The sequence below is a fragment of the Ranitomeya variabilis genome, chromosome 6, assembly GCF_051348905.1.
Source record: "Ranitomeya variabilis isolate aRanVar5 chromosome 6, aRanVar5.hap1, whole genome shotgun sequence".
NCBI classification, from domain to species: domain Eukaryota; kingdom Metazoa; phylum Chordata; class Amphibia; order Anura; family Dendrobatidae; genus Ranitomeya; species Ranitomeya variabilis.
Window position 1 is genome coordinate 403,553,792 of NC_135237.1, and position 18,465 is coordinate 403,572,256.

Genomic DNA, 18,465 nt, shown 5'->3' on the forward strand with positions numbered 1-18,465 from the left:
CAGGTGGAAATCAGTGCCTACCTTCTAGCGCCTGTGTGTTGTAGTACCTCCCTGCTGAGCACCACGGGATAGTCCTCACAACTGTCGTGTGTGTTTCTGATGTTCTCTCTCTCCGTCCCCCAGATGATATGGATAGGACGCACCCGTATGACGGGGTAGGCCTGGAGTTATTCTGGGACCCTAGAGACACCCCTCTCCCACAATTGCCTCCGTTGTCTGCTTAGGTGAATTAGGTGAGACAGCCAACCTATAATTAACTGTCCTGCCGCTGTTTGAAGTAATGCTTGGAGCCCAATACTTCCTCGGCGTTCCGGCCACCGGCTACGTGCCTCAGTATGATGTTGCCACGATCTTAGGGCACGACTCCTACTGGTTCTATTCTCCTTTGTGCTGTAATCTCGTTTCTCACTTCTCCACAATAAACCTCGCTCCGTGTTCTTTCTTATGATGCCGCCGCAACGGGTGCAGGCGCGGCTCCGTAACGATCTGTCCTTTTCGCTAGGCCACTGTCAGGATCCCACCCCTGACAGAGACCCCCCTGAATCTTCCCAGGAACTCCCTCTCTCACAGGATGTTGCCTGGGCAAAACCCAGTCAGCTTCTCCCTAACTTCCTATCCAACCCCCAGTTCTACCAGAGCGTGAGGAGTGACCTAATACATAGAACCCTTTGCTCCCCCTGGTGGCCAGAGTGTGAAGTGTAATGTGTGACGGTGATACCTGGTCAGGTGAACTCCTTTAGTGCAATCAGACATAACATCACTCCCCTTAGTGGCAGAGCGACATTACTGCAACGACCAGGACTCTGGGGCGCTGCACTCACCTAACGAGGTTGTGCTCACCATGCATAACACTGGAATGAACATGCAAGCTCCCCCAGATTGCCATTGCACCAACTGCAGGCTGCCACTGTTAAAAGCACGGAGATGGATGAGTGAAGAAAAGGAAAAAAAGGAAAGTGCTTCTTTTATTGGAAGGAAGGAAAAAAAAGAGGAAAGCGGCATCTATGGGGCCCTAAAAAGGAGGAGAAAAGCCAGATCCAGGTAGGATAAAACCTTTTACTCCAATAAAAGGTTTTGAAAGGTTTTATCCTACCCGGACCTGGCTTGTCTCCTCCTTTGTAGGGCGCTGTAGATGCCGCTTTCCTCTTTTTTTCCTTCCTTCAAATAAAAGAAGCAGTAATAAAATAACAGTAAGTGACATGCTAAGAATTCCTACATACAGCAACATGAAGAACTATGTAACGCAAACCGTACATTTGTTTTAGCAATTTGTTTGATGTGTTTATACTTTCTTGCCATTTTTATGTTTTTTTCCATTGTACAGCATTGGTTTGGCAGTTTTTAGTTCAATTCCCTTTGGGATTCTCTATGGAGAAAAATATGTGAAAATGTATGTGTGATGAAAAAAAGCACCGGTCTTGTAAAAACCTAATACGTTTTAAATGTTCAAAAAATTGCACTTAATTCAATTTGTACTATTTTCTTTAATGCACGTTGTTAGATTTTAAGAGTTTTCTTCAACAATTATAATTAAAAAGCATTATATGACCACATGCACACCTTCAGTTCTGACAAATGTCATTAAAAAGTTTTGAGGCTTCTAATTAATAATCAATAATTTTTTCAGCTTATGTGCAGTCTCAAGCTTGCAAACTTTCAGAAGCAAGCTATAGTGGGAAATTTAGTAAGCAATACTGATTAGGAGTCATTTGGAGTCATGTCTACTATAACTGCTGCTCGCATACAAATACAGTTGTGGCCAAAAGTATTGACACCCCTGCAATTCTGTCAGATAGTACTCAGTTTCTTCCTGAAAATGATTGCAATCACAAATTCTTTGGTATTATTATCTTCATTTAATTTGTCTTAAATGAAAAAACACAAAAGAGAATGAAGCAAAAAGCAAAACATTGATCATTTCACACAAAACTCCAAAAATGGGCCAGACAAAAGTATTGGCACCCTCAGTCTAATACTTGGTTGCACAACCTTTAGCCAAAATAACTGCGACCAACCGCTTCCGGTAACCATCAATGAGTTTCTTACAATGCTCTGCTGGAATTTTAGACCATTTTTTTTTGGCAAACTGCTCCAGGTCCCTGATATTTGAAGGGTGCCTTCTCCAAACTGCCATTTTTAGATCTCTCCACTTGTGTTCTATGGGATTCAGGTCTGGACTCATTGCTGGCCACCTTAGAAGTCTCCAGTGCTTTCTCTCAAACCATTTTCTAGTGCTTTTTGAAGTGCGTTTTGGGTCATTGTCCTGCTGGAAGACCCATGACCTCTTAGGGAGACCCAGCTTTCTCACACTGGGCCCTACATTATGCTGCAAAATTTGTTGGTAGTCTTCAGACTTCATAATGCCATGCACACGGTCAAGCAGTCCAGTGCCAGAGGCAGCAAAGCAACCCCAAAACATCAGGGAACCTCCGCCATGTTTGACAGTAGGGACCGTGTTATTTTCTTTGAATGCCTCTTTTTTTTCTCCTGTAAACTCTATGTTGATGCCTTTGCCCGAAAAGCTCTACTTTTGTCTCATCTGACCTGAGAACATTCTTCCAAAACGTTTTAGGCTTTTTCAGGTAAGTTTTGGCAAACTCCAGCCTGGCTTTTTTATGTCTCAGGGTAAGAAGTGGGGTCTTCATTGGTCTCCTACCAAACAGTCCCTTTTCATTCAGACACCGACGGATAGTACAGGTTGACACTGTTGTACCCTCGGACTGCAGGGCATCTTGAACTTGTTTGGATATTAGTCGAGGTTCTTTATACAACATCTGCACAATCTTGCGTTTAAATCTCTTGTCAATTTTTCCTTTCCGTCCACATCTAGGGAGGTTAGCCACAGTGCCATGGGCTTTAAACTTCTTGATGACACTGCGCATGGTAGACACAGGAACATTCAGGTCTTTGGAGATGGACTTGTGTTGTGAATTAGACTTTTTGGCTCCCTCTTGTGGTCACTAGTGGTATTACTCTGGGATTGTCTTTTTTCTGTTTGGCACTCACCTGGGTCGTTAGTCCAGGGGTGTCGCTATATTAACTTCCTGGATCCTTAGTCCAGTGCCTGGCATCGTTGTAATCAGATCCTTCTGTTGCTCCTGTCTGCTGGTCCTGGCTCTTGCAAAATTAAGCTAAGTCTTGCTTCTTTGTTTTTTGAGTTACTTGCTTTGCTACTATTTTTGTCCAGCTTGTACTAAATGTGATTTCTGACCTTGCTGGAAGCTCTAGGGGGCTGGTGTTCTCCCCCCGGCCGTTAGACGGTTCGGGGGTTCTTGAATATCCAGCGTGGATATTTTAATAGGGTTTTTGCTGACCATATAAGTCATCTTACTATATTCTGCTATTAGCCAGTGGGCCTCTCTTTGCTAAATACCTAGCTCATTCTTATGTTTGTCTTTTCCTCTTACCTCACCGTTATTATTTGTTGGGGGATTGTATCCAACTTTTGGGGTCTTTTCTCTGGAGGCAAGAAAGGTCTTTCTTTTCCCTTCTAGGGTTAGTTAGTTCTCCGGCTGGCGCGAGACGTCTAGAACCAACGTAGGCACGTTCCCCGGCTACTTCTATTTGTGGTACTAGGATTAGATATATATGGTCAGCCCAGTTACCACTGCCCTATGAGCTGGTTTTTTGTGTTTGCAGACTTGGTATTGATTCCTGAGAACCTCTGCCATTGAGGTCATAACAGTATGCCAGGCCAACATTGAATGTTTAATGCATTGCAGAAGTGGGATATAAGAAAGGAAATTCTGAATTTTTTTTTTTTTTTTTTTTTCCTCTCTTCCTCCCCTTTACCTCTGAGTGGCTTGAGCTTGCTGCAGACATGAATGTCCAGACCTTGATTACAAGTGTGGACCAGCTTGCTGCTCGTGTGCAAAGCATACAAGATTTTGTTACCAGTAGTCCTATGTCTGAACCTAAAATACCTATTCCTGAACTGTTTTCTGGAGACCGATTTAAGTTTAGGAATTTCAGGGATAATTGTAAATTGTTTCTATCTTTGAGACCCCGTTCATCTGGAGACTCAGTTCAGCAAGTTAAAATTGTTATCTCTTTTTTACGGGGCGACCCTCAGGATTGGGCTTTCTCGCTAGCGCCAGGAGATCCGGCATTGGCAAATATTGATGCGTTTTTTCTGGCGCTCGGATTGCTTTACGAGGAACCCAATCTTGAGGTTCAGGCAGAAAAAGCCTTGCTGGCTATTTCTCAGGGCCAGGATGAAGCTGAAGTGTATTGCCAAAAATTTCGGAAATGGTCCGTGCTTACTCAGTGGAATGAGTGTGCTCTGGCCGCAAACTTCAGAAATGGCCTTTCTGAAGCCATTAAGAATGTGATGGTGGGTTTCTCCATTCCTACAAGTCTGAATGATTCCATGGCGCTGGCTATTCAAATTTACCGGCGTTTGCGGGAGCGCAAAACCGCTAATCCTCTGGTGGTGTTGTCTAAACAAACACCTGATTTGATGCAATGTGATAGAATTCAGACTAGAAATGAGCGGAAAAATCATAGACGTCAGAATGGGTTGTGTTTTTACTGTGGTGATTCTACACATGTTATATCAGCATGCTCTAAACGCCTAACAAGGGTTGTTAGCCCTGTCGCCATTGGTAATTTGCAACCTAAATTTATTTTGTCTGTGACTTTAATTTGCTCATTGTCCTCTTACCCTGTTATGGCGTTTGTGGATTCAGGTGCTGCCCTGAGTCTTATGGATCTGTCATTTGCCAAGCGCTGTGGTTTTGTTCTTGAGCCGTTGGTTAATCCTATCCCTCTGAGGGGTATTGATGCTACGCCATTGGCGGAAAATAAACCGCAGTTTTGGACACAGGTAACCATGTGCATGACTCCTGAACATCGGGAGGTGATTCGTTTTCTTGTTCTGCATAAAATGCATGATTTGGTTGTTTTGGGTTTGCCATGGTTACAGACTCATAATCCAGTCTTGGATTGGAAGGCAATGTCTGTGTCAAGTTGGGGCTATCAGGGTATTCATGGTGATTCCCCGCCGGTGTCTATTGCTTCCTCTACTCCTTCGGAAGTTCCTGAGTATTTGTCTGATTATCAGGATGTGTTCAGCGAGTCCAGGTCCAGTGTTCTGCCTCCTCATAGGGACTGTGACTGTGCCATAGATTTGATTCCAGGTAGCAAATTTCCTAAGGGAAGACTATTTAATCTGTCTGTACCTGAGCATACCGCAATGCGTTCGTATATCAAGGAATCTCTGGAGAAGGGGCATATCCGTCCTTCCTCTTCCCCTCTTGGTGCGGGATTTTTTTTTGTGGCCAAGAAGGACGGATCTTTGAGACCTTGTATTGACTATCGGCTTTTGAATAAAATCACTGTTAAATTTCAGTATCCTTTGCCTCTGTTGTCAGACTTGTTTGCCAGAATTAAAGGTGCCAAGTGGTTCACCAAGATAGATCTTCGTGGTGCGTACAACCTTGTGCGCATTAAGCGAGGAGATGAATGGAAAACCGCGTTTAATACGCCCGAAGGTCATTTTGAGTACTTGGTGATGCCTTTTGGGCTCTCTAATGCTCCTTCAGTGTTTCAGTCCTTTATGCATGATATTTTCCGGAAGTATCTGGATAAATTTATGATCGTTTATCTGGATGATATTCTGGTTTTTTCTGATGACTGGGACTCGCATGTAGAGCAGGTCAGGATGGTGTTTCAGGTTTTGCGTGAGAATGCTTTATTTGTTAAGGGCTCAAAGTGTCTCTTTGGAGTACAGAAGGTTCCCTTTTTGGGGTTTATTTTTTCCCCTTCTGCGGTGGAGATGGACCCAGTCAAGGTCCGTGCTATTCATGATTGGACTCAACCCACGTCAGTTAAGAGTCTTCAGAAGTTCTTGGGTTTTGCTAACTTCTACCGTCGTTTTATTGCTAATTTTTCTAGCATTGCTAAACCTTTGACGGATATGACCAAGAAAGGTTCTGATGTTGCTAACTGGGCTCCTGCAGCCGTGGATGCTTTCCAAGAGTTGAAGCGCCGGTTTACTTCGGCGCCTGTTTTGTGCCAGCCTGATGTCTCACTTCCCTTTTAGGTTGAAGTGGATGCTTCTGAGATTGGGGCAGGGGCCGTTTTGTCGCAGAGAGGCCCTGGTTGCTCTGTGATGAGACCTTGTGCCTTTTTCTCGAGGAAGTTTTCGCCTGCTGAGCGGAATTATGATGTTGGCAATCGGGAGTTGTTGGCCATGAAGTGGGCATTTGAGGAGTGGCGTCATTGGCTCGAGGGTGCTAAGCATCGTGTGGTGGTCTTGACTGATCACAAAAATCTGATGTATCTCGAGTCTGCTAAACGCCTGAATCCTAGACAGGCCCGCTGGTCATTGTTTTTCTCCCGTTTTGACTTTGTGGTCTCGTATTTACCAGGTTCAAAGAATGTGAAGGCTGATGCTCTTTCAAGGAGCTTTGTGCCTGACTCTCCGGGAGTCGCAGAACCAGTTGGTATTCTTAAAGAGGGAGTTATCTTGTCAGCCATTTCTCCGGATTTGCGACGTGTGTTGCAGACATTTCAGGCTGGTAGACCTGACTCTTGTCCACCTGACAGACTGTTTGTTCCTGATAAGTGGACCAGCAGAGTCATTTCCGAGGTTCATTCCTCGGTGTTGGCAGGGCATCCGGGAATTTTTGGCACCAGAGATCTGGTGGCTAGGTCCTTTTGGTGGCCTTCCTTGTCACGGGATGTGCGGTCGTTTGTGCAGTCCTGTGGGACTTGTGCTCGAGCTAAGCCTTGCTGTTCGCGTGCCAGCGGGTTGCTCTTGCCCTTGCCTGTCCCGAAGAGGCCTTGGACACACATTTCCATGGATTTTATTTCAGATCTCCCGGTGTCTCAGGGTATGTCTGTCATCTGGGTGGTATGTGATCGCTTTTCTAAGATGGTCCATTTGGTACCTTTGCCTAAGCTGCCTTCCTCTTCCGATCTGGTTCCTGTGTTCTTTCAGAATGTGGTTCGTTTACACGGCATTCCTGAGAATATTGTGTCTGACAGAGGATCCCAGTTTGTTTCCAGGTTCTGGCGATCCTTTTGTGCTAGGATGGGCATTGAGTTGTCGTTTTCGTCTGCCTTTCATCCTCAGACTAATGGACAAACGGAGCGAACTAATCAGACTCTGGAGGCTTATTTGAGGTGTTTTGTTTCTGCGGATCAGGATGATTGGATGACCTTCTTGCCGTTGGCTGAGTTTGCCCTTAATAATCGGGCTAGTTCCGCTACATTGGTTTCGCCATTTTTCTGCAACTCTGGTTTCCATCCTCGTTTTTCCTCGGGACATGTGGAGCCTTCTGACTGTCCTGGGGTAGATTCTGTGGTGGATAGGTTGCAGCAGATCTGGAATCATGTGGTGGACAACTTGAAGTTGTCACAAGAGAAGGCTCAGCGTTTTGCCAACCGCCGCCGCGGTGTGGGTCCCCGACTTCGTGTTGGGGATTTGGTATGGCTGTCTTCTCGATTTGTTCCTATGAAGGTCTCCTCTCCTAAATTTAAGCCTCGCTTCATCGGTCCTTACAAGATATTGGAAATCCTTAATCCTGTGTCCTTTCGCTTGGATCTTCCTGTGTCGTTTTCCATTCACAACGTGTTCCATAGGTCTTTGTTGCGGCGGTACGTTGTACCTGTGGTTCCTTCTGCTGAGCCTCCTGCTCCGGTGTTGGTTGAGGGCGAGTTGGAGTACGTGGTGGAGAAGATCTTGGATTCTCGTCTCTCCAGGCGGAGGCTTCAGTATCTGGTCAATTGGAAGGGCTATGGTCAGGAGGATAATTCCTGGGTGGTTGCCTCTGATGTGCATGCGGCCGATTTAGTTCGTGCCTTTCACGCTGCTCATCCTGATCGCCCTGGTGGTCTTGGTGAGGGTACGGTGACCCCTCCTTAAGGGGGGGGTACTGTTGTGAATTAGACTTTTTGGCTCCCTCTTGTGGTCACTAGTGGTATTACTCTGGGATTGTCTTTTTTCTGTTTGGCACTCACCTGGGTCGTTAGTCCAGGGGTGTCGCTATATTAACTTCCTGGATCCTTAGTCCAGTGCCTGGCATCGTTGTAATCAGATCCTTCTGTTGCTCCTGTCTGCTGGTCCTGGCTCTTGCAAAATTAAGCTAAGTCTTGCTTCTTTGTTTTTTGAGTTACTTGCTTTGCTACTATTTTTGTCCAGCTTGTACTAAATGTGATTTCTGACCTTGCTGGAAGCTCTAGGGGGCTGGTGTTCTCCCCCCGGCCGTTAGACGGTTCGGGGGTTCTTGAATATCCAGCGTGGATATTTTAATAGGGTTTTTGCTGACCATATAAGTCATCTTACTATATTCTGCTATTAGCCAGTGGGCCTCTCTTTGCTAAATACCTAGCTCATTCTTATGTTTGTCTTTTCCTCTTACCTCACCGTTATTATTTGTTGGGGGCTTGTATCCAACTTTTGGGGTCTTTTCTCTGGAGGCAAGAAAGGTCTTTCTTTTCCCTTCTAGGGTTAGTTAGTTCTCCGGCTGGCGCGAGACGTCTAGAACCAACGTAGGCACGTTCCCCGGCTACTTCTATTTGTGGTGCTAGGATTAGATATATATGGTCAGCCCAGTTACCACTGCCCTATGAGCTGGTTTTTTGTGTTTGCAGACTTGGTATTGATTCCTGAGAACCTCTGCCATTGGGGTCATAACAGACTTGTAGCCTTGAGATTGCTCATGCTTCCTCACAATTTGGTTTCTCAAGTCCTCAGACAGTTCTTTGGTCTTCTTTCTTTTCTCCATGCTCAATGTGGTACACACAAGGACACAGGACAGAGGTTGAGTCAACTTTAATCCATGTCAACTGGCTGCAAGTGTGATTTAGTTATTGCCAACACCTGTTAGGTGCCACAGGTAAGTTACAGGTGCTGTTAATTACACAAATTAGAGAAGCATCACATGATTTTTCGAACAGTGCCAATACTTTTGTCCACCCCCTTTTTTATGTTTGGTGTGGAATTATATCCAATTTGGCTTTAGGACAATTCTTTTGTGTTTTTTCATTTAAGACAAATTAAATGAAGATAATAATACCAAAGAATTTGTGTTTGCAATCATTTTCAGGAAGAAACTGAGTATTATCTGACAGAATTGCAGGGGTGTCAATACTTTTGGCCACAACTGTATATCTATAAGGCTGGAGTCACACACAAAGTATAAAAATACGGTCCGTTTTTTACAGACCAAATATGCAAAAATATTCCCTGAACAGTGATCCGTATGTCATCCGTTGGCAAGGTGTAGCTGCGCATTTTGCACATGTAAACCTCCGTATGGCATCCGTATGACATCCGTACGGCGAGAAAATCTCGCTGCTTGCAAAATGGACATAGAATGGATCCATGGGCTCAAATATTCGTGAAAACATATATTCAGTGTATATATATATATATATATATATATATATATATATATATATATATATATATATTTATATTTCATACAGAGCTAGATAGCAGAAAAAACGGTAATTCAATTGCCGGCTTTTGCTATCTTCTTATCAAACCCGACAGGATATGAGACATGGTTTACATACAGTAAACCATTTTATATCCCTTATTTTTTTACATATTCCTCACTACTAATGTTAGAAGTATCTGTGCAAAATTTGGGAGCTCTAGGTGTTAAAATAAAGGGTTAAATCACAGAAAAAAAACTAGCGTGTGCTCCCGCACAATTTTCTACGCCAGAGTGGGAAAGCCAATGACTGAGGGCAGATATTAATAGCCTAGAATGGGGCCATGGTTATTGCCCCCCCCGGCTAAAAACATCTGCCCCCAGCCACCCCAGAAAAGGCACATCTGTAAGATGCGCCTTTTCTGGCACTTAGCCACTCTCTTCCCACTCCCGAATAGCGGTGGGATATGGGGTAATAAGGGGTTAATTGCTATTGAAAGGTGACATTAAGCATGGTTAATAATGGAAAGATGTCAATAAGACACCTATCCATTATTAATCCAATAGTAATAAAGGGTTAAAAAACACACACACACGATATGAATAAAGTATTTTAATTAAATAAATACACATGGGGTTTTAACATCTTTAATGTCCGCTCAATCCAACTGACGACCCTTGTCATCTGATAAAAAGGGAAAATAAAAAAGCAACAATATCCCATACCTGTCCGCCGTACAGTCATGTCACATATTTTCCCACGCTAGAGTTCATATGAGTTTATGCCACCAGAGGGCGCATCACCGCAAGTCTACGAAGCTACGTTCTCCTGCATTCCATTCATTCCCCAGTTTTTACAGCCTGGGACAGCTGCATTAGCAGGCTCCTGGTTGTAAAATTATTTAACCCCTTCAGATGGATTTAGATCGTGGGGCATGACTGTTTGCTGGCCAGGTATGGGATATTGTTGCTTTTTTATTTTCCCTTTTTTTCAGATGACAAGGGTCATCAGTTGGATTGAGAGTACAATAAAGATATTAAAACCCCATGTGTATTTTTTTTTTCATTAAAATACTTTATTCATAATTTGTGTTTTTCTAACCCTTTATTACTATTGGATTATTAATGGATAGGTGTCTTATTGACATCTCTCCATTATTAACCTGGCTTAATGTCACCTTACATTAGCAAAGTGACATTAACCCTTTATTACCCCATATCCCACCGCTACTCGGGAGTCGGAAGAGAGAGACTAAGTGCCAGAATAGGCGCATCTTACAGATGTGCCTTTCCTGGGGTGGCTGGGGGCAGATATTTTTAGCCAGGGGGGCCAATAACCATGGTCCCTCTCTAGGCTATTAATATCTGCCCTCAGTCACTGACTTTCCCACTCTGGCGGAGAAAATTGCGCGGGAGCCCACACCAGTTTTTTCCATGATTTAACTCTTTATTTTAACACATAGAACTTCTAAATTTTACACACAGGCACTTCTAACATTATTAGTGAGGAATATGTGAAATATAACGGATATGAAATGGTTTACTGTATGTAAACTATGGCTCATATCCTGTCGGGTTTGATAAGGAGATCGCAAAAACCAGCAATTGAATTACCGGCTTTTCTGCTATCTAGCTCTGTATTAAATAAATACAAAAAAAAAAAAATATATATATATATATATATATATATATATATATATATATATATATATATATATATATGTACAGACCAAAAGTTTGGACACGCCTTCTCACTTAAAGATTTTTCTGTATTTTCATGACTATGAAAGTTGTAAATTCACACTGAAGGCATCAAAATTATGGATTAACACATGTGGAATTATATACCTAACAAAAAAAGTGTGAAACAACTGAAAATATGTCTTATATTCTAGGTTCTTCAAAGTAGCCACCTTTTGCTTTGATGACTGCTTTGTACACTCTTGGCATTCTCTTGATGAGCTTCAAGAGGTAGTCACCGGAAATGGTCTTCCAACAATCTTGAAGGAGTTCCCAGAGATGCTTAGCACTTGTTGGCCCTTTTGCCTTCACTATACGGTCCAGCTCACCCCAAACCATCTTGATTGGGTTCAGGTCTGGTGACTGGAGGCCAGGTCATCTGGCGTAGCACCCCATCACTCTCCTTCTTGGTCAAATAGCCCTTACACAGCTTGGAGGTGTGTTTGGGGTCATTGTCTTGTTGAAAAAGAAATGATAGTCCAACTAAACGCAAACCGGATGGAATAGCATGCCGTTGCAAGATGCTGAGGTAGCCAAGCTGGTTCAGTATGCCTTCAATTTTGAATAAAACCCCAACAGTGTCACCAGCAAAGCACCCCCACACCATCACACCTCCTCCATGCTTCACGGTGGGAACCAGGCATGTAGATTCCATCCGTTCACCTTTTCTGCGTCGCACAAAGACACGGTGGTTGGAACCAAAGATCTAAAATTTGGACTCATCAGACCAAAGCACAGATTTCCACTGGTCTAATGTCCATTCCTTGTGATCTTTAGCCCAAACGAGTCTCTTCTGCTTGTTGCCTGTCCTTAGCAGTGGTTTCCTAGCAGCTGTTTTACTATGAAGGCCTGGTGCACAAAGTCTCCTCTTAACAGTTGTTGTAAAGATGTGTCTGCTGCTAGAACTCTGTGTGGCATTGACCTGGTCTCTAATCTGAGCTGTTGTTAACCTGTGATTTCTGAGGCTGGTGACTCGGATAATCTTATCCTCAGAAGCAGAGGTTACTCTTGATCTTCCTTTCCTGGGGCGGTCCTCATGTGAGCCAGTTTCTTCGTAGCGCTTGATGGTTTTTGCCACTGCACTTGGGGACACTTTCAAAGTTTGCCCAATTTTTCGGACTGACTGACCTTCATTTTTTAAAGTAATGATGGCCACTCGTTTTTCTTTACTTAGCTGCTTTTTTTCTTGCCATAATACAAATTCTAACAGTCTATTCAGTAGGACTATCAGCTGTGTATCCACCAGACTTCTGCTCAACACAACTGATGGTCCCAACCCAATTTATAAGGCAAGAAATCCCACTTATTAAACCTGACAGGGTACACCTGTGAAGTGAAAACCAGTTCCGGTGATTACCTCTTGAAGTTCATCAAGGGAATGCCAAGAGTGTGCAAAGCAGCCATGAAAGCAAAAGGTGGCTACTTTAAAGAACCTAGAATATAAGACATATTTTCATTTTTTTCACACTTTTTTGTTAAGTACCGTATTTTCCGGCGTATAAGACGACTTTTTAACCCCTAAAAATTGTCCCAAAAGTCGGGGGTCGTCTTATACGCCGGGTACGGCGTGTGCAGGGAGCGATCCTGGATGTTCCCAGGGTCTGAAGGAGAGGAGACTCTCCTTCAGGCCCTGGGATCCATATTCATGTTAAAAATAAAGAATACAAATAAAAAATATGTATATACTCACCCTTCCGAGAAGCCTGGCTCTCACCGGTGTAAGCGTCTGCCTCCGTTCCTAAGAATTGCAGAGCGTGAAGGACCTTCGATGACGTCACGGTCAGGTGACTGGTCACATGAGCGGTCACGGACCAATCGCAGGCCAGTCACCTGACCGTGACGTCATCGAGGGTCCTTCATGCTCTGCAATTCTTAGGAACGGAGGCAGACGCTTACACCGGTGAGAGCCAGGCTTCTCGGAAGGGTGAGTATATACATATTTTTTATTTTTATTCTTTATTTATAACATGAATATGGATCCCAGGGCCTGAAGGAGAGTCTCCTCTCCTTCAGACCCTGGGAACCACACGCTGTATAAGATGACTGGGCTTATAAGATGACCCCCGTCTTATACAGCGGGCATATCCCAAATTCCATATTTTATATGGAAAAGTTGGGGGTCGTCTTATACGCCCAATCGTCTTATACACCAGAAAATACGGTATATAATTCCACATGTGTTAATTCATAGTTTTGATGCCTTCAGTGTGAATTTACAATTTTCATAGTCATGAAAATACAGAAAAATCTTTAAGAAGAATGAGAATGAGAAGGTGTGTCCAAACTTTTGGTCTGTACTGTATACCTATTCTATGTGTAGACATTTATTTTATCTATTCTAACCTATCAGTGTGATTTTACTGTACACCGCACTGAATTACCGGCTTTTCTATAGAACACCGGTGCGTATTTCTCACAAGTCACACGCATGGTCCGTGTGTAATCCGTATTTCCCCCCCCCCCCCCCCAATAGACTTTTATTGGTGGATTTTTTCTGCAATACGCTGACAAACGCAGCATGCTGTGATTTTCTCGGCCTGAAAAAACGGCCGGGAAATGTACGGCAGATAGGAGCTGCCCCATAGAGAAACATTGGTCCGTGTGCAATGCGTTGTTTTTGCGCCTCTCATGCGTCCGTATTCCTCTCTAGTGTGACCCTGGCCTTAGAGTTTGTGCAAAAAGATTTGTAGGGTCCAGGTCACATTGCTAGTATGTGGGAACCCCACAATGTAGTGCAAACTTCCTTGCCCAGCACTCTAATGCTCGCATTCTGAATGCCTTTTGTGGTTCCTGTGCCCTCCTAGTCACAAGGTCTTGTGCCATAACATCATGGGGCCTAGTATTTGCTAGACATGACAAGTATGCTACACTTCGAATGCCGTTTGTGGATGTTTGTCCTTCCCTGGTCCATATGAACAGAGTTGTAATGTGGACACCAGACCAGGGTCCTACAAATCTTTTTGCTCAACTCTAGTATTCATAAATATGCATAACATGTATCCACAATGTTGTTATATTGATGATCTGATAGCCATGATTCTGATTCATAATACTGATTGCTTTTTTCTAGAGATAAAACAACAATACGGAAAATACGTTTGAATCACCAATTAAATATTGGTGGTATCTACGGTATATAAAAAATGGCTACATCCATATTTGAGCACTTTTCATACTTTGCCAAGGGCAATTTCTTCCTTTGATTAATATTGCCTTTGTATTAGGCGCTCAGAATTATTGATGTGATGTGTGGGAAGCAAAGCAGAAGCTCTGCACAAGTGTGGTGTGAAATGTTGTGCTACTGGCAATGCCTTGTACGTAAAATAGGTTAAGGAAAACCCTTTTTAAGCAGTATACTGTACGTATCACACTGTTCTGTAGGTGGTACTGGGGATGGACTTTAGGTTTTAAGTGAAAGTTCACAGCATTTTTACTGTAAACATAACTCGGTTCTGTAAATATAATCGATTCTAAGGTTGTGTTCACATGGTGCAGATTAGTTCTGATGCCATTTTTGGCCACACAGTGTGAACACAGCCTAATTATTGTTTCTGATGATTTTACTTAATACCCTTTTTTCTTTGTTCTTTTTTAGGCATGATGTTGCCTTCCTTGACCTCAGCTGTATATTTCTTTGTTTTTTTGGGGTTATGTACATGGTGGTCCTGTTGCCGAGTATTTAATCCGCTGATATTCAGCTGTCTATGTGTATTAATGGCCATATTTAGTGCAGGGCACTTGATTGGACTTTATCTATACCAATTTCAATTTTTTCAAGAGATCATTCCACCCGGTGATTTTTATGCCAGGTAAGTAAAAAGATGAATGAATGGAATTTCTGTTGATATTACCTTAACATATGTAACGGGAACCTGTCAGATGTGTGTATAGGGGAGAAACCACCAAGGACATGCTTCAGACTAGTCATTCAAGACATGTAATCCTCGGCCAGCTTTGTTTTTCTGAACCACCGCTGCAATTTATAGTGAAGCATACACTTCTGCAACAACCCAACCAGTGCCCGATTCATGACATCTGTGGTTCAGGCCAGATGAATCTCAGTGTGAGGCCGGGGTCACACTTGCGTGTGCAATGCGAGAAACTCACTCACCAGTACCCGGCACACTCATCAATACCCGGCACTGCCGCCGGCACTTGAGACCGGAGTATGCAGCTGCATGTATTTCTATGCAGCTGAATGCTCCGATCCCGAGTGCCGACAGCAGTGCCGGGTATTGATGCGAGAAATTCATGTGAGTTTCTCACATTGCACATGCAAGTGTGACCCCAGCCTGAAACATGGACTCCTGGATAATGCATATAATACCACATTTTACTATGGCCATTGCAGAGAAAATGTATGCCAAGATATGGCACCTGCAACTGATCACTAAGAGTGAGAGCAGAAGGCTTTGTTCATTCATATGCCTCTTCTGCAATTAAAAGTAGCACAGGTGAGGGGCGCATTACAAGCAAGTTACAAAATGTTGAAACAAGTTGGATTTTTTGTGACTTGCTTGTCATGGCCGCAGTACTGCATTCACCTGCTTTACACTGCGGTGTTGCAGCAGCATAGAGCGTGTTTTGGCTATTCCTACATGCCTAGTAATACCCCCAGGTATTTTTTTCCACTCTCAGAACATATACCTAATGTGTTCAATGGTGGTTGTAAGAAGCCACATCCAGAGACCCAATTCTTATTCACAGTAAGAAAAAAAAGGTGGAAAGTCATCTCACCGATCTTTCAGAAGGTGCACGGAACCCCCGTCCTGATGAGACGAACCATGTAGAAAATAAAGAAACAATGTTCCAGCTCTTCTTGATAAAATACTTGACTTTATTTAATGCGTTTAATATACAGACAGCCCCTCGGACAACGCAAAAGAGGACATGAGCTACGCGTTTTGATCGCTACTGCTATCTTTATCAAAGCTGTTGATAAGGCTTTGATAAAGATCGCGGTAGCGATCGAAACGCGTAGCTCATGTCCTCCTGTGCGTTGTCCGAGGGGCTGTCTGTATTTTAAACGCATGAAATAAAGTCAAGTATTTTATCAAGAAGAGCTGCAACATTTTTTCTTTATTTACCCAATTCTTAATAACTGGTCTGCACAATTTCAGAATTCATTCTCCCACCCCTGTACAAGAAGATACAGGCTCAGTGACCGAGGCAATGAGCATACGTGACCTCCATCACTTGACACACAAGGTGGACGATATGATGACAGAACCAGCAGTGAAGCAGGGGCACCGTTAGAATTCTAAAAATCATTTTAATCATAACCTTTGTACGAGCTAAATAATATGAGTACATTTATTCTTTGGAAAACTTTTCAACAATTTGTTATATTTTATCACAAATGTACAAATGACCTATTAATTCATTGCTCATGATGAGACCATGTTCATACATGCAGTTTTTGATTATTTTTATTTGCAAAAGCTAGGAGTAACTCCATGATGCATTTAGTATTTACTGTGATAAAAGTATATACATTTGTCACTCCACTCCCCTTTCCCACTCCTTCTAACATTTTAAATTAGAAGTTTCATGTTTAACTAAAAACGATTGCCTACTGTAGCCTAACAGAGTCTTGGACAGAACAGAATTCTGCCTCAGGAGATGGTTTGCTGATGAAGAGATGCTAATTAACGTGTGGTTTCGTTTAGTTTTTGCTAAATTGAGTAAGCAGGCTTCATTCATCCTGTGATTTCACTTTCCATCAGCCAGAAGTAATTTTAGAGGCTTATAACTTCCTGGCTGTTGCTACTGTAATTCTTTGAAGTAGGCATATTAATCACAATAGAGCCTTTCATAAACCAGAATTTTTGCATGAAATTTTCAAAATGCCAATATGACTGCTTTAAATGTACACACTGTAGCCCTTTAAAACACATACAGCTGACTGTTTGACTACTGTTTTATTGATTTGCAATAGAGACGGACAGAGCTCACCAGACAATCAATGCATTACTCTTTTAAAGCAGGCGCATTAACTTGCCTTCTGTAGTTTAAACGGGATGTAGCTTCTCTCAAGAAAGAGACCTTGGCGTCTTTCCAAATTAGTAGTGAGCCATGTAGCAAAGCTTATTGCTCTGCCACAGATGTCACTGACCTTATGTGCGCTTTGTAACATTTTCATGAATTTCCAATGATTGCATGAATTAAGGGTGTCCCCTGCTGGGTCTGCACTAAAAATACAGGTCTTATTATTTTACAGTGGCAAAAATAGTTCCTCACAACTTATTTGCATTATTTTATAGTGAACATATTGTGTATAAAATAGAAAAAACAGATGAAGATGGACACTTTTATTAGGACGCTTTATTAGGTTTGATTTGCTATTCATTTTCATAAAAAAACACATTAGTCCAAAATTCTTACACAAAGCATTAGAACTCAAATCACTATATTTAAAGAAAATCTGTCAATAAAATTAATCCCTCCGAACCAGATGTATTGGCAGGCAAGTTTTTGAAATGTAAATCCATTAATGGAAATAAATAACACGGCACTCTGGAATAAGGCCTCTTTCACACTTCCGTCTTTTTCCTCCCGTCAAACTCCGTCGATTTTTGAAAAAACAGGATCCTGCTAATTTTTTTGCAGGATCCTGTTCTTTCCCATAGACCTGTATTAGCGACGTATTGTGACGGATGGCCATCCGTTTCATCCGTCGTGCACTGGATCTGTCGGAAAATAGCGGTCCGTTGGGCGGAGAAAACGTTCAGAGGAACTTTTTTTTGCACGTTGGAAAATCGCTCATCGCCGGGTCCTGCGCTGTCCATTGTTGGCTATAATGGAAGCCTATGGACGCAGGATCCGTCGCTGACCGTCAAGCACAGGAATCCAGCGACGTATCCCGTTTTTTCATTCTGAGCATGCCTGGAAGGATTTTCTAGTCCGGGAAAAAATCTTTCTCTCTCTCTCCAGAATGTTATGCATTAAAATTCAGGTTCTACCAAATTCGACAGATCCTGTCATGAATCCCCAATGGCTAGGGATAGCACAGGATAAGCAAAGTATAATAAATATCGGACGAGCTCTAGGGTGATGGAACCTGGGCTGACCGCTGCCCTACGCCTGACAAACGCAACTAGAGATAGCCAGGGAGCGTGCCTACGTTGGTTCTAGACGCCACGCACCAGCCTAAGAGCTAACTAGTACTGCAGAGAAAACAAGACCTCACTTGCCTCCAGAGGAATTAACCCCAAAGATATAGTTGCCCCCCACATGTATTGACGGTGAAATGAGAGGAAGGCACATACATAGAGATGATGTATATAGCTTTAGCAAATAGAGGCCCGCTGAAAACTAGAAAGCAGAATGACACAAAAGG

General features: G+C 43.0%; 1 protein-coding gene across 6 annotated transcripts in view; it reads left to right on the forward strand.

The window, feature by feature from the left end:
- Window positions 1-18,465, forward strand: part of PIEZO2 (piezo type mechanosensitive ion channel component 2) — a 737,984-nt gene that overhangs the window by 450,948 nt on the left and 268,571 nt on the right. For all 6 annotated transcript variants that reach the window (XM_077270184.1, XM_077270188.1, XM_077270185.1 and 3 more), the window contains exon 7: window positions 14,722-14,935. In XM_077270184.1, coding sequence (XP_077126299.1) covers window positions 14,722-14,935 — 214 coding nt within the window. The remainder of the gene's footprint in view (window positions 1-14,721; window positions 14,936-18,465) is intronic.